This window comes from Equus przewalskii, chromosome 13 (genome assembly GCF_037783145.1).
Source record: "Equus przewalskii isolate Varuska chromosome 13, EquPr2, whole genome shotgun sequence".
Taxonomy (NCBI): Eukaryota; Metazoa; Chordata; class Mammalia; order Perissodactyla; family Equidae; genus Equus; species Equus przewalskii.
In genome coordinates this window covers 42,688,688-42,712,757 of record NC_091843.1, presented here as the reverse complement: position 1 = coordinate 42,712,757, position 24,070 = coordinate 42,688,688, and the positions used below count along the sequence as shown (strand labels likewise).

The following is a 24,070-nucleotide window of genomic DNA, read 5'->3' as shown; positions in this document are numbered from 1 at the left end:
TTAGCCAACATCTGAACACAGCAGCCCAACATAAGATTCCTCTAATGGACAATCTTTGCTCCAGAGGTCCCCACTGGGAGAGTTTTTGTCAGATCATTGAGCATTGAGGACTGAGGCTATTCCTGCCCAGTCCTGCTTCCTCCCTGGTTTACTTTCTCAGCTATTAGCCCCTCCAATATGCCACCTGAACTCTTAAGTCTATCTGCTTCCCAGTGGTTCCAAGTGATACAACTGTCAACTAACAGTCCACTTAAAAAACATCTGCCTGTATATAGCTGTAAGTATATAGCTTCTCTGCATTTTTTCCTAAATTTGTTAAGAAATTATGCATATCTAAATCTTCCCAATAAGTACATTTTCTTTTTATAGTCTTTTCAAGAATTAGTTAATAAAAGGCCAGTGCTTACCAATGCAGTTTCCAGGGGCTGAGGCAGCAGAACTTTGGTAACTGATCTACCTGCACTGCTTTCAAGAGTAGACTTCTGCTGAGATGACGGAACCTTGATTTTTAGATGCTGAGAGCTTAACTTTGTTTGAAAATTTGTATCTCTAGGTTCAGGATCTTTTTCAGGCTGAAACAAATTCACAATTGTGAAATATATTTCACAGTATTCAATTGCTGTAGAAGCATTTGAAGTAGTTCTCAGATGTCCTCTTTTTATTGTAATATATATACATTGTTGACCACTCCCCCTTTTAGGAGTAAACATTCTTCTTGGCTTCTATGATATCATATTGTGTTTATTTTCCTCCTTCTTTCTGTCCACTCTTCATTTTCTACTTGACTACAGAGTTTTCCAAGGATTGATCCTGGACCCTTATCATTTTCTCACTCTATAGATACTCTTTCCCAGGTAATTTTATCTATTTTCATGAATTTAAAAATATCTATAATACTGTACACTCCTCTTCTATTTTCCTGACCTGCAGACTTATAGCCAATGGCCCTTCCAACATTTTCATATTAATGTGCCTTCAGACTTCCTTCCTGCCTTTCTTTTCACGTTAAATAGCACCTTTAACCAAAGCTTCTTAAGACAGAAACCTAGAAGTCTTGACACCTCTCACTCATTCATCCTCTATATCCAATAAATGAACTCTACAGGCAAAACTATCCTGAATCCATTCATATTTCTCCATCTTCCTTACAAAACATCCTAGTCAAAACTTCCACAATCTTGCACCAAAAATCTTTGCAATTTCATTCTAATGAGTCTTCTTGCCAACACTCTCGCCCTCTTTCAATTTGCTCCCTAATGTATAGAATGACAGTAGGTTATAACGGAAAGAATACAGATTTTAGATCCAGAAAGACCTACCACAAGCTCCTCAAACATCTTAGTTAACATCCAAACCTCTTTTTTCTCATCTATAAAATAGATAAAACCAAAACAAAGAAAAAACTTACATGATAGGAATGCTATAAAGAAAAGACATAATTAATGAAAAGTGCTTAGAATAAAGCTTAGCACTGAGTAGCCACTCAAATAGTAGCCCCTGCTACAAACAAAATAAAGTCCAAATTCCTTCTCAAAGACCTCCAGATTCCAGGTCTAATGTACTAATTCACAAGTGTTCCTCAGCATAAAACACTGCTCTGGCTACACAGCAAATGTCTCATTTTTACCTTAAATTAATGATTAATAGACATCCACCTATCCAAAAGGAAGTTGGAAAGATTGTAAATTTTAACTCTCTTTCATTAAACTTATATAGAGTACATATTCATGTAACAATAATGTAACCTAATTGCAAACTCCAAAAATGTTTTAAATTATTGACTTAGATGAAAAATAATTCCAATAAAAGTGATGGTTAAAAGTACGCCCTATACTAATGAAGTGTATGGTTTTTGTAGTTATTCTGCTTCAATACTTGCTTTTTTCTTTGTTTTTTCAGGGGTTGAAGGACAAGTTTTCTCAGCAAGTAAAACTTCACAAGCTGCATTATCTATAAATAAAAACATACTTTAGATTTTAATTATTTAACCTCTCATTAACTATAGGTACAGAAAAGAGAACTCAAATTTGGAAAAAAAAACAAAAAAGATTTTACCGACTATGCCTTTTAATAGTTATCAAAGAAAAACAATATATGTTAAATAATCTGACTTGCTACAGATAGGAGAAAGTATTCTTTAAAATATCTTTATCTCAAGAGCTCCAGATTTCACAGGAGTAAATAAACTCTATATAAGATTTACTTTTCGATTAGTAGAAAAAGTTCTATGTGATTAAAATTCTTCATTAATTATCCTTCCATTTCTACTTTCCTGTATTTTCAGGCTTTCCCTTTCTACTGCAGCTTTTCTATCAGCATTTTAAAAATGCTCAGGCCTCTTTCATCTTACCAAAAACTTTATCTGTATCCCAACCCCCTTCCTGCTACATCCCCTCTCTCTTCTTATCCACAGGTAAGTTTCTTCAAAGAGCTGTCCACGTATACTAACATAACTTCCTCTCTTCCTATTTATTCCCAAACCCACAGCAATCTAGTTTCAGCTCACATCAATATGAGCAGAAACATTTCCTGTTGCACCTTACTGGACCTCAGTACGACAGGCAGGAACATCTCCCCCCTCCGGCATCTTCAATCTTGACTCTTCTCTCTTCCTCACTCTCCAGACTCAATCCAAAGCAACAAATATTTAGTGAGTGTCTGCTATGTGCTAATTTTACCTATCATATATACTTAATGGCTGTTCTTTATTCTTAACACCAGTACCTTGATTTAAGGCACCAAAATATTTTCCTTTAGATTATTCCAATAGCTTTTCAATTCACCTCCCTCTGCAGTCCATTGTTCACACTATATACCTAAAATACAAATCTAATACTATTTGCTTAAAACTCTCCAAAGGCTTTCCACTGCCCTCAAGTTAAAACTTAACCTCCTGAACTTGGCATACAAAATTCTGGTTTTTATGATCCCTGTATTGTATATATATTCCCAGTCTCATTGTCAAGGGCAATAGTTTGCTAAATAAAATACAGGATGCCCACTTAAATTTGAACTTCAGATAAACAATGAATAATTTTTTAGTTTAAGTATTTTCCATGTAACAGTACAAGCATGTGCAATATCTATGACCAGACTATATTAAAAAATTATTTGCTGCTATCTGAATTCAAATTTAACTGGGCATTTTGTATCTTTATTTGCCAAATCTGGCAACCTTTGAGGCTGATCACTCCTCTCATTTTCATCTGCCAAGGTAGAGAGAAGGAGTAGGTTTGAGAGTTCTGTAAGAGATAAAATTGGTACCAATTTGGTAACAGATCAGAAATAGGAAGTATTATAAAGAGGAAGGTGTTGAGGATGATCCCCATGTTTCTGGTTTGCTAAGCTACATTTGCTAAGTGAAATGGAGGACACCAGAGGAGGACCAGATTAGGTCTTGGTCATGACAATTCTCAGTCCTCAATTCTCATTTTATTTAATCTCTTGGTAACTTTTGTTTTAGCTACTTCTAAATGTTGGAGTGTTCCATTTATATTCTTTTTATATATGTCTTTTCTATTTATTTTCACTTCCTATGTGATCTCATCTAATCCTATGGCTTCCAAACATCTATACTCTGGCTCTACATATTTATCTACAGCCCGTTTCTGCCCTGAACTCCAGACTCCTGTGTTACAAACTGCTTTCATGATATCTTCACTTGAAGGCTAATAAGCCTCTCAATGTTTTAATATGGCACAAATATTGTATGCATATGTATTCATCCATATAATCACCAAACAGATCACAATATAAAATATTTCCAACACCCCAGAAGTTTCCTATATATTCTTTCCCAGTGAGTTCCCTCTTTCCATAGATTACCACTATTCTGACTTCTATCCACCAGAATAGTCTTGCCTGTTCTTGACTTCATATATATGGAATTACACAGTATATACAAGTTTGTGTTTGCCTTCTCTCATGTAACATTATGTACGTGAGCTGACAGATAAAATTTAACATGTCCAAATCAAATTCTCTTAATCATTCTCCCAACTTGCTCTGCTCTACAGAGCTCCTGTCTTAAGAAATGATACCACCATTCATCCAGTTGCTCAAACCAATAATTTAAGACTCATCCTTGACTTCTATTTTTCTCTCCTACCCAACATCTAGCCTAACCAGAAAATCCTGGCACATCTGCCTTTAAAATATATTCCATATCAGACCACTGCTAGCACCTTAGTCTCATACACCATTATCTGACCACTGCAATAGTTTAACAAGATCTCCTTGCTTCCACTCTTGCCTCCTTAGTCTATCTCCACATAGTAGCCAGAGTGATGATTCTAAAAAGATATATATCTTTGATCACATCATCCTTCTGCTCTAAAATGTCCTTCTTAGCACATTTAGAATAAAATCCTAGGGCCAGCCCTGTGGCCTAGTGGTTAAAGTTCTGTGCACTCTGCTCTGGCGGCCCTGTGCTCAGAGCCCGGGCGCTGACCGACCACACTCATCAGCCATGCTATGAAGGCATCTCACATACAAACTAGAGGAAGATTGGCATGGATGCTAGCTCAGGACTAATCTTCCTCAAGAAAAAAAAAAAGAGGAGGATTGGCAATGGATGTTAGCTCAGGGTGAATCTTCCTGACCAAAAAAAAAAAAGAAAGAAAAGAACAAAATCCCTACTCCTTACGACAGCATACGAGACTCTACAATACACGACTTGACTAGCTCTCTGACCACAATTTCAACCGTTTATTTTTTTACTCTTTTTGCACCAGTCACACTAACCTCTTTCCTCTTCTTCGAACACACCAAGCACATTCCCATCTCATGGCTTATTCTCTTGTTGTTCCCTTTGCCTGGCATGTTTTGCCCCTAGATTTTGGCCCACTCTCTCACTCCATCCAAGCTCTGCACATATGTCACCTCCTCAGAGGCCTATCCTGATTACCCTGTCTAAAATAGCATCCCTAGTCCCACTCTCTGTTTTTACTCTGCCTTATTTTCCTTCATTACTCTTATTTCTGAAGTTGTTATGTATTTATTTGTTTATCTGTTTATTATCTTTCTTCCTCCACTGTAACATAAGTTCTGTTAGGACAAGGACTTTGTCATGTTCCCCAGCAACTAAAACTGTTTGTGTTACACTGCAGGTGCTTGATAGATATTTGCTGAATGAATGGTATTAATGAACGGCGAGATGAGGTGTCTCTGAAACATTGAAGAGAAGATGTTCAGAGGCAGCCGCATATAAGGGTCTTCAACTCAGAAGAGATTCCAGACTGAGAGAAAATTTACAAGGCCTGCTTTTTACTGGATACCTGTACATATCAGGGGGTAGATTGAAAAGAAGTTAAAATCTAGGAACCAGCCTTGAAGAACTCCACATTTAATGGCTAATAGCAGTAGATAAGATTGCAAAGGAAACTACGCAGGAGTTTCCTGAGAAGTAATTTCCTGTTTGTTTGTTTCTATTACTAGACTACTGGATCCTTGAGGACAGGAAAACAGCCATTTCTCAGTTTTCGAACACTTAGTAAAGAGCCTGATACACAAGTGGAACATAGTTGGATTTGCTGAATTAAGGAATGTGTAAAAAGTAGTTCTAGAGCAAGACATGATTTATTTAATTTTAAATTTTACATCGATCAACCACATAAAAGTAAGAATACAAAAGCATACACAAATCCAGAATCACTATTCTGCCTTACTACCAGGCTTTATAAATAATATTTTCCACAGCCAAAGCAAAACTTTCTATTAGGCAAGACCTAGGTGAAATCAAGATTGTTTTTTGGTACCCCAACCACTTTCCCTGTCATCTCCTCTCTTCTCTTGTTCACAAGTTCCCTTACTCTTTGATCTATAAAACAAATCCTCCTTCTAATGCTCACCCTCCAGGGTAATAGGTGCTATTCCTTCCAAGGATGTGTGCTTTCACAGGTATAGTTTGTATCACTAGACTAATTTTCCTTAGAACAGAAACTATCTTAATCATTTTTATACCCACAGTTCATAATGTAATATCTGGCATTTAGTAAATGCTCATTAAGACAACTTCTTAAACTGAAAACTTTTTTTTAAGTTCATACAGACATTTAGACCCTCAGGAGCAAAACCAGCAATTCTTCAAGTTTACCCGCACATAGATACTATAAAACTTGTTGCCAGAAATAAAGAAAACAGGAATCTTGAGATACAGCAGAGGTTAGTAAGGTTGTAAATGTCTTGCGAAGTTTATTCTAATAGTAAACTAAATAACAGAGTGCCTAATATGCAAGGCACTTTGATGATCCTTTTATCTTTCAATCATCACACCTAACTCCAATATATCTGTTTACTGATTATCTTCCTCTGCTATGACTGGAACTTACAAGGGGAGGGAATGTATATCACTCCCCACTGGTATATGTATATAGCAAGGCCTAGTACAGAGTACATACTCAGTAAATATTTATTAAACTAATTAAGGACGGGTGCTGTGGGGATAGTTAAGACCCACTTTCTATCCTCACATATCTTCAGTTCTTAAATACTTAAACACAATAGCTTAAATACAAGCTAAAAAGTACTCAGTTTCCTTGCTATCAATTTTCTTAATATACACTACATTGTGACAAAAATAAAGAAAAACAGAATTATGAAAATAATTAGTTTCACTATTTATTACCTGATTCTGAATTTGAAGTATTCTTTGGTTTTGGAGGAATGTTTTGGTCTGCTAACAGCATCCCTCTATAATAAGAACAAATTAATGGTATACTCTTAATCTTTCAGTAACCTTCAAGAATCTTCAAATAATACTTAAAATCAGGACACTTATATGCAATCAATTATCCTATAGAGAAAATACTGGTTAGAAAAAAATGTTACCATATCTATATGAACAAATAGTTTAATAATGAAAGGCAACATATTTATATATTTATCAGTTTGAGACAATATATGTAGAGGACAAGGCCATCAGAAGACCTGAGTTCAAAGCCCAGTTCTGCTACTCGCACTTGAGTAGCCTTGGGAAAGTTACTTAATCTGCCTTGAGTCTTGGTTACCTCATTTATGCAAAAGGAATATCAATTTTGTTTCTCAGGATTCTTATGGTAAGGATCTCAAGTAACATGACAGATAAAGCTTTCTTAAAATTAATAGCCTTTTCTCTTTTATACTTTCATAAATAAGACCACCTCCAAATCTATCTAAATGTGTAGGAGAGGATTAGCTATTACAAGAGGAATATAAAGAGATCAAAACTCAGCCTGTGATCACCAAAATGGGATTTCTGAGTCCCTAGCAAGACAATGGAGTTGAAAATCAAATGTGAGAAGATGATTTTCTAAATTCCTTTTAGGGGTTTATTGAAAAGTTGAACTCAGTAAGCAAAAAACAATTTTATTCTTTCATATTTCCCCTTTGAATTCATCCTGTCAAAATAGTACTTTTTCTTGCCCCTGAATGAACGTTCAGGTGTATTTCATTGCTTTTGTGGCATTCTCTTGTAGTAAATAGTCATTTTTTGGATAATAAAAAGCCCAACACCAAACTCTTATTATCCAGTTTAAATTTCTTTCTTTTCCCAGCTTAGGCCTGATTTAGATTTATAAGCTGCAGTGAGGAAAGCAACCATGGCTGGTTTCTTCTTTATTTCTTGTTCTTTTTCCTCCCCCATTTGGTAACTACTCTTTGGGGTCTTCTGGCATTGGAGTAGGGGGATGGGATTGTAGAAAGGGAGAGGAAAGGTTTTTCTTGATCTTGACTGATACTATTATAATACACTATTGGTGCCGTTTGGGTGTGACAGATAACCAAATGCTGACTCTTTCAAATTTGAAGTATTTTGAAGTGTTCAGTGATAGGATTTCCCTATCCCTGGGGCTCTCTCACTTGCTGCTATTAATGATCTCCTCAGCTTTTGCCATTCAATGAGAGAACTTCCAGCCTCTTTCAATTGAGTTTACTTTGTCCTTTGCAGGAAGTCTCACTGGGCATGATCCCTTTCAAGATAATCTATAACCGGCTCCCTTCTGAGGGATCTATGTCTGACCTATGGGCATTATGCACAAATCTTTGTTGTGCCAAACTCTGAAAGTACATCTAGCCTCCTCTTGATTCTGCCACTCTAAATCATCTAACACACCCTCTTGCCTTTAGACTTTTCAGGTGTGAGTCAGAAACCAAATTCCAGGGGACATATGTCAAACTTTCCAAATGATTCTCCTGGAGCTTCCTCTCTTGTATCAAGGTGACAGAGAAGTCTCCCTCTCTCCTTGCATATGACACCAATAACTCTTATCAAAGAAATACACATTCTTGGTCATTTCACCCTTTCAGTGCATTCTTAGTTTTTCTTAAGTAGTTTGGAGATTGATGATGGGCTTACGCTCGAAGAATTGGGTTTTGACCTTACCTTTTACAAAGTCTACATAGATGGTCCTATACAGAATACGGATAAGGGTAATTGTCATTTTTATTTTGTTTTCATCTATTGAGGTCACTATCCAAACTCTAAGGCTACATGAAAGCCACATTTAACATCCTGCTACATTCCTCAAGTTCCTATTAACATACGTAAATTAAGGCTTGGTGGACAAAACCACAGAGTTTTACTATTAGCCATAGAATATAGAAAGAACTCAGGCTGCAACCAAAGACAGATCCCCCTTCCGCACCTTCCAGCCTAGAGGATTCTTCGAAAGAGAAAGAGGACAGAGGCTTAGGAAACAAGAAGTAAGACAACGGGAACTGACATCTCTCCCTCAAGCCCAAAATCTGGAGGTAGGGGTAACAGGTAGGAAGATGACATTAGAAAAGGGAAAGAGGAAGCCAAAAGTAGAGGAAACGTGTGCCAAACTCCATTTAGAACTCTAGCAGGAGACATCCACCCAGGGTGGAAACACAACATAAAAGTAAGAGCTTGGGACATTCAAGCAGAGATGGGACCTCAGTTAGCCCTTCTGAGAGTCCCTTAATTCCTGTACATTGTGAACAAGTTCTCAAGGTTCCACATACCAAGGGCAATGCAGAAGATGGCCATGTTTAGAACCAAAATACCTGGCATAGGGCTGCTGTGGTGAGGTGACTTTACCACAAAGATTGTAGAAAGCAACCAAGTCAAAGTCTGGATGAGGACTCCAATGAGACTCAAGGGGTTTGGGGTAGCAACAAAAGCTAAGGTGAAGAAAAATCAGCAGTGGAGGACCTCTGGCCCTAAATAAGGCCCTTTCACCAATGACTTTATCTATGGAGTCCATCCCAGGTACAGATCCAGTCTTGAGACCTGCAGCACAAATTAGTAAAAATCCATAGACAATTCGTGGATTCCAGACACCCTCAAGCCCCAACTTCACCCCTTCCCACCTCTGGCCTGCCCCTATGCCTATGAACCCATATTTAGGGTGACTATTTGTCCAAACTGGAACCTTTCTGAGAATAAAAGGGAGCTCAGTTAAAAATATGTCAGAACAACAGGCACGTACTGGGACTGTCCCAGGCAAATCAAGAGTTATGATCACCTACCTACATGCCATCCTCAGAAATATGGAATGGGGAGAAAACCTGAAGGACTCAGTATTCATCCAAAAGAGACTTTTAATTGGAAGTAACTGGATGGCATTAATAAGTAAGTTTAACTCATAATTACCCAGCTAAATAGGGTAGAAGGATGATGAGAGCCCATGAGCAGTTTAGATCAGTTATTATAAGAAATAAAGATATAGTTTCTTTGCACATTCAAGTGGTAGGTTTTATTTTTTAAAGATAGGGCAGCATTTAAGGGAGACAGGAAATAGGATCAGATACACATAACCAAGCGTTATGTTACGTTTGCTCCATTTCAATACTCATGCAACAGTCATTGAAGTGGGTCTACACAGATCTTACAGCAATATAAACAAAACTCCTTTTCCCCACCTCGTATTATGTCAAAGTTGTACAGTTTTAACTTTGGAATGTGCTGTTTATTAAAGAGAATGCCAAAATGTCTAGTAGATAACAGGTGCTCAAAATTGGTATCATTATTCTTCAAACATCACTCCTTCCTTCTTAAGAATATATTGCATTGCAAATTGTGGAAAGGATTAAAAAGTGAGTCCATCATCCTTTCTCTCTGGTGACCTTAATAATTTATCTTTAGAATTTTCTGTTATTTACCAAAGAAGAATAATTCACCCAAGAATAACAGTAATCGATTTTATTTTCTTCAGAAATTTCTCACCATTTAGATACAAGCATATTTATAGGAGGCTATCACACTAATGCTATACTTCTCTTACTCTAAGCACTTTCCCAAGGGGACAACAACGTCTTCAGCCCAGAACTTTTCCCTTGCCCTCCAGGCTGGGATATCCAACCGATTGCTAGATATCTCCACTCCAAAATACCGTAGGTATGTCAGTGTTTTCCAAACTAAAATAATCTGTCACCCCAACTCACTCTTGCTTTTCTATTTGAGTTCCTTCACTCAGTGAAAGAGTCATCCTTCATCCAGTTTCCTAAATCAGAGGGCTGGGGTTCCATCTTCCTCCCTTAACAAACCAATCATTAAAAACTATTGATTATCCCTCCTGAATTGTTCTCAAGTTTTTCCTTATGCTGTCCTTGCTGCTAAAGTTCAGATCCTAATCATGTCTCACTTGGAATGCTACAATAGTCATCCCTTTAATCTAACCACTTCCTCTAATCCATCTTTTTTCTTTGCTGCAAGAATGATTGCTCTATGACAGAAATATGATCATGTATATCTCTGTGAAGAGGTGGGATAACAGGCAAGAATTTTGGTTGAGTAATGTAAAAGTTCTACAGAAAATCTGCACTCAAAAATATACCGATTCTCACCCTCACACACTCATCAGCACAGAATACCTATACTATAGATCCCCAACAAAGAAGACAACATTGTACAGTCTACCGCTTAATTCTGGTGAAAAAAAAAACCTATTTATAAGACAGTAAGAGTTGTACAGGATTATTTGAAGGACACAAAATCTACAAAAAGCTACAGACTTTTTCCTTGTATTTCAAGAAGCTGAGAGCCAAAATATGGCTCAATTAAATCATCTGACTCAACTGTTATGGCTTATTCATTTTTGTTCTATCCTGTTTCCTATCAATAGCTCCTATTAAAAACTGTATTTCCAGGGCTAGCCCAGTGGCATAGTGGTTAATTTCACATGCTGTGCTTTGGCAGTCTGGGGTTCACAGGTTCGGATCCTGGGCGTGGACCTAGCACCCCTCGTCAAGCCACGTTGTGGTGGCATCCCACATAAAACAGAGGAAGATTGGCACAGATGTTAGCTCAGTGACAATCTTCCTCAAACAAAAAGAGGAGGATTGACAACAGATGTCAGCTCAGGGCCAATCCTCCTCACACACACACAAATTATATTTCCTTGGTTCTAAATTTGGTTTTTTTAAACAGCTTTATTGATATAATTCACATACCATACAATTCACCCACTTAAAGCGTATAAGTCAATAGCTTCTAGTATATTCACAGAGTTGCACAATCACCATCACAATCAATTTTAGAACATTTTCATCACTCTAAAAAGAAACCCTGTACCCATTAGGAATCAATCCCATTTCTTTCCAAATCTCCCAGTCTTAGGCAATCACTAATCTGCTTTCTGTCTCTACAGATTCGTCTATTCTGGCTATCTCATATGAATGCAACCATAAAATACGTGATCTTGTATGACTTGCGTCTTTCACTTAGCGTAATATTTGTGGGGTTCATCCATGTTGTAGCATACATCAGAATTTCATTTCTTTTTATTGTTGAATAATATTCCATTATGGATATCCCACATTTTTTTAATCCATTTATCAGTGGATAGACACTTGGATTGTTTTCACTTTTTGTCTATTATGAATAACGTTGCTGTGAACATTCATGTACAAGTTTTCACATGGACATAGGCTTTCATTTCTCTTAGGTATGCATACCTAGGAGTGGATTGCTGGGTCACATGTAACATTTTTGAAGAACTGTCAAAGTATTTTCCAAAGCACGATTTTAAATTCCCACCAGCAATGTATGAGAGTCCCAACTTCTTTTTTTTCTTTTTTTGAGAAAGATTAGCCCTGAGCTAACTACTGCCAATCCTCCTCTTTTTGCTGAGGAAGACTGGCCCTGAGCTAACATCCATGCCCATCTTCCTCTACTTTATATGTGGGACGCCTACCACACCATGGCTTTTGCCAAGTGGTGCCATGTCCGCACCTGGGATCTGAACCAGTGAACCCCAGGCCGCCGAGAAGCAGAACGTGCGAACTTAACCGCTGCGCCACTGGGCTGGCCCTGAGAGTCCCAACTTCTCACATCTAAGACAACACTTGTTACTGTCTTTCTGATTATAGACATCCCAGCAAGTGTGAAGTGGTATCTCAATAACACTGATTTGCATTTCCCTAATGGATAATGATATCAAGCATCTTTTCATGTGTTTATTGGCCATTTGTATATCTTCTACAGATAAATGTCTGTTCAGATCCTTTGCCTATTTTTAAATTGGGTTATTTGTCCTTTTATGGTTGAGTTGTAAGAGTTCTTTATATATTCTGGATACAAGTCCCTTATCAGATGTATGATTTGCAAATATTTTCTTCCATTCTGTGGACTGTCTTTTCACTCTCTTGATTGATATCTCCCGACTTTTTAAACTTGTGTGAAATTTTTTATAAGATCCTTCAACCTTTCCAGATTAAGCTGTTACAAATTTTCATTCTATTTTACAGTCCTATTGAAAATCTTTCAGAGGCTCCCATCATATTCAGGATAAAAGAAAAATCCCAGCCCTTAAGACCATCCATGAGCCAGACTATGACCACCTCCTTGAACTTGGATACTGTCTCTCTTACATACACCTTACCCTTCAGTCTACATGCCCCAAACCAAACTCTTGATCTTCCCCAGTCATACGTTTCTCCTCAGTCTTCTGCATCTTAATAAATGGCAACTCCATCCTTCTAGTTGCTCAAGCCAAAACTGTGGAGTCAGCCTTACTACTTTCATACTCCACCATTCAGTCCATCAATAGATCCTGTTAGTTCTGCTTTCAAAATATATCCAAAGTCTGACTTCTCACTACCTCTACTCTTACCACTCTGGTCCATACTCCATTATTTCTTGCCTAGATTAGGGGCAACAGTCTCCTAACTATAATCTCCCTAATTTCTAGACTCTTCCTCAGGAGTCTTTTTTATTGCAGGGGAAGATTCACCCTAAGCTAACATCTATTGTCTATCTCCCTTCTTTTTTCTTCCTTTCCTCCGTCCAAAGCCCCACTACATAGCTGTGCACAGTTCTAGGTTCTTCTGCTTCTTCTATGTGAGCTGCTGCCACAGTGTGACTACTGACAGGTGAGTGGTATGCTTCCGCACCTGGGAACTGAACCAGGGCTGCTGAACTGGAGTACATGGAACTTTAACGGCTAGGCGATCAGGGCTGGCTCCTCAGGAGCCTAGTCTTAACACAGAAGCCAGGGGCAATTCTTTTAAAACAAATGTCGGGGCCGGCTTGGTGGCGCAGCGGTTAACTGCACAAGTTCCTCTTCGGTGGGCCGGGTTCACTGGTTCGGATCCCAGGGGCAGACATGGCACTGCTAGGCACACCATGCTGTGGTAGGCGTCCCACATAGAAAGTAGAGGAAGATGGGCATGGATGTTAGCTCAGGGCCAGTCTTCCTCAGCAAAAAGAGAGGAGGATTGGCAGCAGTTAGCTCTGGGCTAATCTTCCTCAAAAAAAGAAAATAAATAAATAAAACAAATGTCATATCATGTCATCCTTCTAAATCCTTCAAAGGCTTCCCAATCCACTTGTATTCACCTACAATGCCTTATATGATCTAGCCTCCTGCGTCTTCTCTCATTTCATTTCCTACCCTCTTTCCTCCTCCCTCACTCCACTCCAGGAACCCAGGGTTTTGCTCCAACGATTCCCCCTACCTGGAATGCTCTTTTCTCCAGTGAGTCAGACAACTTGCTCTGTCTCCTTCTTTAGGTCTCTGCTAAAATGCTACCTTTTCAATGATAACATCTCTGACCATAATACTTAAAATAAATAGCAAACCTCCATCCCAAACTTCCTAGCCCCCTATCTTGCTTTATTTTTCTCCACAGCATTCATTACCATATAGCACAATATAAATTTACTTGCTTATTTGTTTATTGTCCATCTCCTGCAACTAGAATGTAGACTCAGTGAGGGCAGGGATTTTGTTTTTAATCAATTGCGTTTAGTACTATCTATCTCCAGAAATCACAACAGTTCTGGCATGGAGTGAGTCCTCAACAAATATTGAAAAAACGAATACGTGAATTTGTGGGCTAACAATCATACTGCTATATTACTATTAGAACACAGAGTTTTAAAAAGCACAATTTAAAAAATGTAGTTCTTACATTTTCCTATGGCATTTCTGATAGTCTTCTGAAGAGGTACCTAGGAAAGGAAAAAACTCCAATCTATTAAAAATATAATTCAAACATAGGCCAGAAGCTAAAATTGCTCTAGGTAAAAAGAAATAATTCCTTTAAAATACATGTCGATTGTGCAGTTTATTTTTATAATTTTATTATTTTATATTGTTTACGTCTGCCACTTAAATTAGGTGGAAGTATTTTCAAAATAACAAAATAAAACAAAATTGTTGCAAAATTTTATGAGATGCAAGAATATATCACCTTGTATTTAGATAGTTCTTTATAATTTTTGAAGTCCTCTTACGTCTATTACCTTAATTGATTCTAAAAATAATCCTGTGAGGCAAATATACCAATTTACTATCCCCATTTTACATATAAGAAAAGAAAAACTGGTCAAGTTATGAAACTTGTATACCTAGCTGTACACCTAGAACTTAAACTCATGGTTCTTAGTCCAGTACCAAATACACAGGTATGCATATTAGTAGATTGATTAGTTAAAAGAATTCCTACCAGTCAACATTTTACTGCCTAGGTACACTAGAATATTATTACTAGGAATATAAAAAACCACAGGAGTAGTCTTCTAAGAAGTTATAACCCTCAGCAGCTGCTGAACTTTGCTTACGTTAAATTAGAATTTAAAAATCCCAACAGTTAAATGAAAGTGAAGTGAATAGTGCCTCCCAATCATTGCAAAGCATTTCCCTGAAAGGAAGGTTCCCACAACACAAAGAACTACTGTAGACCCTTATCATCCAGCATATATTCTCTGCTTTTGCTGATAACAGTCTCCTGCTTTTTCTTCTGATGCTCCAGACATGGCCTGTGACTCAACGCAGTAAGAGCCCTGCATCTCCTTGGCCAAAGTGACTGTTCAGGGATAGGCACATAAACTAATTTAAGCCAATGTGTACGGCTCAGGACTTCTTGTCAAATCACTGGGAAAGAGAAGCACTTTGTTCACTGCATTTGAGGCTGTGAGTATATAAACCTGGAGCTAAAAGGACTACTATATGAAGGGTCCCTGGATGAGAGCATAACTGACACAGAGGAATCCTGAGCTGAGAGATGGAAAGGAACTGGGTTCTACTGATATCATTTGAAACCCTGGATCAAGTTGTATCTGCATCTGATTTACTGTTGCATTTTTCAGGTATATGTGGCAATAAATTCCCTTTCTAATCTAACATAGTCTGAGGTAGGCTTTTTTTGTCATTTGCGGTGGACAAAGAACCTAACTGAAATACTTGCTAAAGAGACAGGCCACTTTTTTGGGCACTTTACATCAGCAAAGGAGTTGCCAAACTAACATAACACAGAAGACAAGGCCTTCAAATACTGTTAGAAATACTGCCATCCAGACAGCTATCAACTCTCCCATAAAGGATCCCGACCCCAATGCCTAATTCTTTGACTGATATTCCCCCTGCAGGCTCTCATAGGTGGGCTGACAATATCCATTTCTACTCCTCCTCTCCATTTTTCCATTTTCCTTTGCTTTCTACCACTACAGAGGCTAAGAAAGCAAAATACTTGGTTTCCCAGCCTCCTAAGGAGTCAGTAGATAGATGACTCAGTTCTGGCCAATAGACTTATATAGAAGTCTGGTGGGGAATTTCTTGGAAAGCCTTTGCTCTTCTGATAAAAGGAGATGTACATGGCTGGTACCGCCCTTTCTCATTCTTTCTGCCTGGAACACAAGTGCAATGCCTGGAGGTTTAACAGCCATTTTACACCTATACAGTAACAAGCAAATACACTTGGTAGTAGAAAGATAGAAAGAGTCCACGATCTTGATGATAGTATAGAGCTGCTCCACTAGCTCTGGCCTGGGAAGAAAAGTAAATTCAATATAAATAAACATTTTTTGCTGACAAAAAATACCATAAACAAAAAAACCCCAACAAACTGGGAGAAAATATTCACAATATATATCATAGACAAAAGGCTAATAATATTAATATATAATGAACTCTTAAAAATTGAGGGTAAAGGATAAAAAACAGATAGAAAAATGAGGAAAACACATGAACAGAAAATTCACACACACATACAAAATAAAAATGGTCCTCAAACATATGAAAAATGTTTGCACTCACATATAATTAGGGAAATGCTAATTAAAATAACATTGAGATACCATTTCTCACCTATTGGAGTAGCAATAATTTAAAAATATGACAATATATTTTCTTGGTGAGGATATGGGGAAACAAGCACTCTAATACATTGCTGGTGGAAATGAAAACTAGTATAATCCTTGTAAAGGAAAGTTTGGCATACTCAATAAAACTATATCCACTTACCTTTTGACCAGCCATCCTACTTCTGGAAATCTACCTTGAAGATATACCACCAATAATACGAAAGTATATATCATAAGTTTATTCACTGAAGCATTGTTTTTAATGACAAATATTGGGGAAAAAACCCTAAATACCTAATTGATAGGCAAGTGGTTGAATAAATGAACGTACATCCATACAGTGGAGTACTATGCAGCTATAAAAAACATGAGGAAGATCCCTGTAAAACCGTATTGAGTGAATTCCAGAACGTACTATTAAGTGGAAAAAGCAAAATGAAAACACTATAAGTATGCTATCCTTCATGTAAGAAACAAGAGGATATAAGAAAATACATAGGTATCTGTTCATTTGCGCAAAGAAATACAAGAGGGATAAACCATAAACAGAAGAGGTTGGTACTTACAGGGGTGGGTAGGAAAGAGGTAGAAAGAAAAGGGGAATGGGATTGGGGTAGCAGGAAGAAGGAGGAAGCAAAACTTTTCTGAGAATATTTTTTTTGTATACCTATGACTCTTAGAGCCATAGTAATGTTTCACATACGTTTACATAGTCCCCTCTCCTTGAATAAATAAAGAAACCAAATAGGATGGGAGAAACAAAAATTGAATCCAACACTGACAAATGAATCTAACTATATTACAAGTGAATAACAACTGCATTGAAAAGAGAGGGGAAGAAAAGAACTAACCTACCTAACTTTGGAAAACAGTATTTTGACTGGATATTGTAATGCTAAAGACAAAAGGAACTGGACATAAACGCTATAATCTATTTAGTAAACGTGTTTCTCACAGAGGTCTGGTTTAACAATTCTAAAACTTATTTATGTGTATACTAGAATTAAATAAATATGAAAATAAATAATGAAAGTATTGGATTTTAACCCATAAAATCAAGTAAATATCCATGAGTCCATGCTGATATAAATAATTGAATAAAGAAATGGCAGAGAAGAGACAGTTATTCTGCAGTAGAATGCCAATTAATAAATATAGCAGGAAAGAATAAAGTAGAAAATCACCATTAGTTGAACACCACAGTAATAACTGTTGTAGTCAAGTTTCTCTGATGACTGGTAATATTAGTGAATGAAAGTTTGAGGAGAAACAGGATTTACAGAGCCTCAAACTATCATTTTTTAGATATTTATTAACTACAAAGGGAAACTAGTAACTTTACAGTGGAGAAAGCCAGCAGACACCACCTTAATCAAGTAATGAAGTTTAATGTCAGCAGTAATAAGATATATTGACATCAAGAACTCCTTAATACAATGTACTGAGAAAAGTGTAACATCATTTCCGTGGTGTTCTTATAAAAAATCACATAACCTCATTTCAATCATGAGAAAACATTAGACAAACTCAAATTGAGGGACATTCTACAAAATAACTGATCAGTAATCTTCAAAAGTATCAAGATTATGAAAAAGAAAGACCGCGGAACTGTCACAGACTGCAGTAGACTAAGGGAGAAACAACAATCAAATGCAATGTAGGATCTTGGGTAGGATCCTGAAACAGAAGAAAAGACATTAGTGGAAAAACTAGTGAAATGTGAACAAGATCTGTAGTTCAGTTAACAGTTTATACCAATGTTAATTTCCTGAATCTGATCATTGTACTAAGGTTATACAAGATAACACTGGGGAAAGGTGGGTGAGAGGTGTATGGGAACCCTTTGTAGTATTTTTGCAACTTTTCTGCAAGTCTAAAATTAATTCAAAATAAAAGTAAAAAAGTAAACCCATAAGTGCTTAAGCTACTATTAGTCAGATGTTACTTGTAGCCAAAGGTAATCCTAGTTGATGAACTTAGCTTAGAAATCATTCAAAGGAAAAAATACTTGGCTTTCCCAACAGAGGCGAGGGTTTTCCACTGTGACAAGAGAAAAAAGAATGTGAAAACTCACTTAAAATTGCAGAGAGGTTTGAAAACTGTGATGCCTTCTCTATCGGTACTGCTTTACTGGTATCCAGAAGAGTTGAATTCTTGCATTGCAGGTATTCTAACTTGGGACGTTCCCAATCTAAAAAAGCAGAGAGAAATGGCACAAAACTTTGAACAACAGCACACAAATGGCAGGTTACCTTCTCCCCTCAACCCAGGTCCCCCTACAAGCTGTGGTAATTGAAGACGGTTTTGAGTGAGACAGAGAAAAATGAGAAGGATTGATGACATGAGTACAGTAAATAATCTTTGGCCTATTCCAGTGCTCTAATCGAATTTCTTTCATAGATTTTTGCCTCATAAAGATTATTGATCTTAGGGACAGATGGCATACGTGGGAGCTGCCTCTCATATTTTATGCATGAGTTATATCTATGTCCCATTAACTATCATATCACTAAATAGCGCACTGCTATTACTTGACATCAGTTTTAAGTTTTCCACCGACTTCCCACTATGGAAAAATTAGGCTATTCTCTCTTATATCCCCTGTCCCCACTTTTCCCACACTTGCCATTGTCCTCATATTATTATATTACATGTTTGGTTAGATCAATACTCAGTGCAGACAGTCTGATGATAAATTACTATAAAAGTGCTATTGACTCTTGCGTTATACTATGACCACCTTTTGTTTATCCTGGAGTCAACAAAAGTCTTTTTTGTTTGTTTCTTTAGTTTTCTCAGTATTTTTCATCTATTTAATCCCAAACTCTACCAAATTGTATAAATCCATTCTGTTTATTCCCTTCTCTGGTGTTCTGAAGTTTGATAATGCTTTATCTTGGTGTTTTTCAACTATTGTGCTAGGCACATTGTGACCCTTTTAACCCCCAAATCATATTCGTTAGCTCTAGAAAATTCTCTTGAATCATCTCTCTGATAATTTTCATCCTCCTGTTTATTTCATTATCTTTTTCTGGAACTCCTCTCATTTGATATTAAATTTCACATTCTTTTCCTCCAACATCTTTTTTTCCTCCAAATTGCAATCTTTTTTCCTCTTTTTTTCTGGGAAATCTCCTTAACCTTATCTTCTAATTCTCCTACTCAGTTTTCCATTCTGCTATTGAATTTAATTTGTTCTCTGAATATTCTCTTTTTTATAGCATCCTATTCCTATTCAATGGATGCAATATATATTTTCTTAGCTCAATGAAGAATTTTTTTTCAATATTTTCCTCTCCTTGTGTTTCTATTTCTGCTTGGTTCCTTTTATTTTTTTATTTTTTATTTTATTGTGGTAGGAACACTTAACATGAGATCTACCCTCTTAAATTTCTAAGTGTACAACAGAGCATTGATAACTATAGGGACAGTGTTGTACAGCAGATCTCTAGAACCTATTCTTCTTGCATAACTGAAAGTTCATATCTGTTGAATGGCAACTCCCCATATCCCCTCTCCCTAGGCCCTGGCAACCAACATTCTATGCTCTACTTCTATGAATTTGACTATTTTAGATATCTTATATAAGTGGAATCATACAATATTTGTCTTTCTGTATTTCTGGCTTATTTCACTTAGCCTAATGTCCTCAAGGTTCATCCATGTTGTTGCATATAGCAGAATTTCCTATGGTTTTAAGGCTGAATAACATTCCATTGTATATATATACCATATTTTATTTATCTATTCATCCATTGATGGACTTTTAGGTTGTTCCCACATTTGGCTATTGTGAATAATACTGCAATGAACATGGGAGTGCAAACATCTCTTTGAGATCCTCATTGCAATTATTTTGCATAAATACCCAGAAGTAGGATTGATGGTAGTTCTATTTTTAATTTTTTGAGGAACCTCCATACCGTTTTCCATAGCAGCTGCACCATTTTATACTCACATCAACATTGTACATGGGTTCCAATTTGTCCACATCCTTGCCAACACTTATGTTTTTAAATTTTTTAATGATAATCCTAACAGGTGTGAGGTGATATCTCATTGTAGTTTTGACTTGCTTTTCCCTCATGCTCAGTGATCTTGAGCATCTTTTCATATACCTGTTGGCTATCTGTATGTTTTCTTTGGGGAAAAGTCTATTCAAGTCCTTTGTCCATTTTTCAGTTGGGCTATTTGGATATTTTTTTCCCATTGAGTTGTAGGAGTTTCTTATAGATTTTGCATATTAATCCCTTTCAGACATGTAGCTTGCAAATATTTTCTCCCATTCCATAGGTTGCCTTTTCACTCTGTTAATTATGCAGAAGCTTTTTAGTTTTATGTGGTCCCACTTGTCTGTTTTTTGCTTTTGTTGCCTGTGCTTTTGGTGTTATATCCAAGAAAACATTGCTAAGACCAACGTCACTGAAGCTTTTCCCCAATGTTTTCTTCTAGGAGTTTTATAGTTTCTGGTCTTATGTTTAAGTCAAATCCATTTTGAATTGATTTTTGTGTATGGTGGAAGGTAAGGGTTCAATATCATTCTTTTGTATGTGGATACCCAGTTTTCCCAACATGATTTGTTAAAGAAACTATTCTTTTTCCATTGTGTATTCTTGGCATTCATGTCAAAGATCAGGTGACTATATATGCATGGATTTATTTCTGGGCTCTCTATTCTGTTCTATTGTTCTATATGTCTGTCTTTATGCCAGTACCATACTGTTATAATTACTGAAGCTTTGCAATATATTTTGAAATCAAGAAGTGTTTCCTGTCTGGATGTTCTATCCACTATTGAAAGTGGGGGTACTGAAGTCTCCTACTATTATTGTACTGTTGCCTATTTCTGCCTTCAGTTCTGTCCATATTTGCTTTATATGTTAGGTGTTCTGATGTTAGGTGAATATTTATTTATAATTTTTATATGTTCCTGGTGAATTGACCCTCTTATAGTTATATAATGTCCTTCTTTGTCTCTTGTGACAGTTTTTGACTTAAAGTCTATGTTATCTGATGTAAGTACAGTCACTCTGCTCTTTTTTGGTCACCATTTGCATAGAATATCTTGTCCCACCCCTTCACTTTCAGCCTATGTGTGTTCTTAAATCTAAAGTGAGTCTTTTGTAGATAGCATATAGTTGGATCTTGGTTTTTTAAAATCCATTCAGCCACTCTTTGTCTTTTGATAGGAGAGTTTAATCCATTTATATTTAAAGTAATTATTGATAGGGAAGGACTTACTATTACCATTTTGCTAATTGTTTTCTGCTTTGTAGTTTTTTGTTCCTCTTTCCCTTTCTTGCCATCTCCCTTTGTTTCACTGATTTTTAAAATACTGATATACTTTGATTCCTTCATATTTTTACTTTGCATATCTTCTATAGGTATTTTCTTTGTGGTTACCATGGAGCTCACATAAAGCATAGTTTTAACAGTCTATTTTAAGTTGATAATAACTTCAATCATACACAAAAACTCTACACTTTTACTTCTCTCACACATACTTTGTTATTGATGTTACAATTTACATCTTTTTATATAGTGCATACATTAACACATTCTTATAGCTATTTTTAATACTTTTGTCTTTTAACTTTTATACTAGAATTAAGTGACTATTAATTATATTTGTCTATATGCTTATCAACAAATTTTATACTTTTATATGCTTTTATGTTTCTGTTTAGAGCAACCTGAAGAACTCCCCTTAGAATTTCTCTTAAGGCAGGTTTAGTGGTGATTAACTCTTTCAGCTTTTGTTTGTCTGGGAATGTCCTTATCTCTTCCTAATTTTTTCTTTTTGAGGAAGATTAGCCCAGAGCTAACTGCTGCCAATCCTCCTCTTTTTGCTGAGGAAGGCTGGCCCTGAGCTAACATCGGTGCCCATCTTCCTCTACTTTATATATGGGATGCCTACCACAGCATGGCTTGCCAAGTGGTGCCATGTCCGCACCCAGGATCCAAACTGGCGAACCCCAGGCTGCCGAAGTGGAATGTGCACACTTAACTGCTGCACCATGGGGCCGGCCCGTCTTCCTCATTTTTTAAGAACAGATTTTCTGGTTACAGTATCTTTGGTCAACAGTTTTTTTCTTTTAGTGCTTTGACTAGATCATTCCACTCCCTTCCAACCTGCAAGGTTTCTGCTGAGAAATCCATTAGCAGTCTAATGGGGGTTCCCTTGTACGTATCAAGTTGCTTTTCTATTGCTGCTGTCAAAATTCTCTGACTTTGACAATTTGATTATGTGTCCCAGTGTGGATTTCTTTGGTTCATCTTATTTGAGGTTCATTGGGCTTTCTAGGTCTGGATGTACATTTCCTTCCCCAGATTTGGGAAGTTTTCAACCATTATTTCTGTGAATAAGCTTTTTGATCCTTTCTCTCTCTCTTTCTTCTCCTTCTGAAACTCCCATAATGCACATATTAATCTGTTTGGTTTTGTCCAATTAGTCTTCTAAGCTTTTTTCACTCTTTTACATTCTTTTTCCTTTTTGCTCCTGACTGAATAATTTCAAATGACCCATCTTTGAGTTCAGTGATTCCTTCTTCTGCTTGATCTAGTCTGCTGTTGAACTCCTTTACTTAATTTTTCTGTTCAGTTATTATACTCCTCAGCTCTAAGATTTCTGTTTGGTTCTTTAAAAAATTTTCTATATCTTTCTTAAAAATGTCACATTTTTCATGCATTGTTCTCCTGAGCTCTTTGAACATCTTTATGACAATTATTTTGAATTCTCTGTCAGGCTATTCATACATCTCCACTTAATTAGGATCAGTTTCTGGAGCTTTATCTTATTCCTTTTTTTGGACCATGTTTCCTTGTTTCTTATTTTTCTTTGATTCTTTGTGTTGGTATCTGCACATTAGAACAAAGAGCCACCTCTCTCAGTCTTCATGGACTGATGTCATACAGAAGACCCTACCAATCAGCCCAACCAGAGATTCTGGGATTCTCTCAAACCTTCTTGCTAATCCAAATCACCACCTTTGTTCTTAGTGGCTACCAAGCATCTATAGTATACTAGGTCCCATCAGTGCTCTGAGACAGGTGAGACAGAAGCCATCCCCTCGGGCAGCCTCTTGAAACATTGCAATGTTGGACACATGATCCAACTCTTTCTCTCCCTAGAGAGAACGTGGGATCTAGTGAATGCTTGCATGCTAGACCAAACTGCTATCTTTGTTCTTAGCACCCATCAAGCTTCTAGAGTATGTCAGGTCCCATGAGCACTCTAAGATAGGTAAGACGGTATCCAATCCTTTGGGAAGCTCCCAGGAAATTTAGAACATTTGATGCCTGGTTCAGTCCTTTCCTTCCCTCCCCAGAGAGAACCTGGGAGCTAGGAGTTTGTATGGCACTGTGTGGGGGGTAGTGATTATGCTGAGAGTGTGTCTTGAATGTTTCCTACTGGCTTTTAAGTGGTTAGTCTCATGCTTCCCTTGGGTGCAGGAGCCCCTCAACTAGTTTTTAGATTTCTCACAAAGGGAATTGTCTGTGCATTGCTGTTGAATTGGTATGTCAATAGGGGAAGAAGGGGCCAGG

General features: G+C 37.0%; 1 protein-coding gene across 2 annotated transcripts in view; it reads right to left on the bottom strand.

The window, feature by feature from the left end:
• MEIKIN (meiotic kinetochore factor) overlaps positions 1–24,070 on the bottom strand; it is a 97,210-nt gene that overhangs the window by 60,398 nt on the left and 12,742 nt on the right. For both annotated transcript variants that reach the window (XM_070571204.1, XM_008528740.2), the window contains exons 6-10: positions 18,600–18,716; positions 14,353–14,392; positions 6,626–6,690; positions 1,880–1,950; positions 408–572 (exon numbers count right to left, since the gene is read on the bottom strand). In XM_070571204.1, coding sequence (XP_070427305.1) covers positions 408–572; positions 1,880–1,950; positions 6,626–6,690; positions 14,353–14,392; positions 18,600–18,716 — 458 coding nt within the window. The remainder of the gene's footprint in view (positions 1–407; positions 573–1,879; positions 1,951–6,625; positions 6,691–14,352; positions 14,393–18,599; positions 18,717–24,070) is intronic.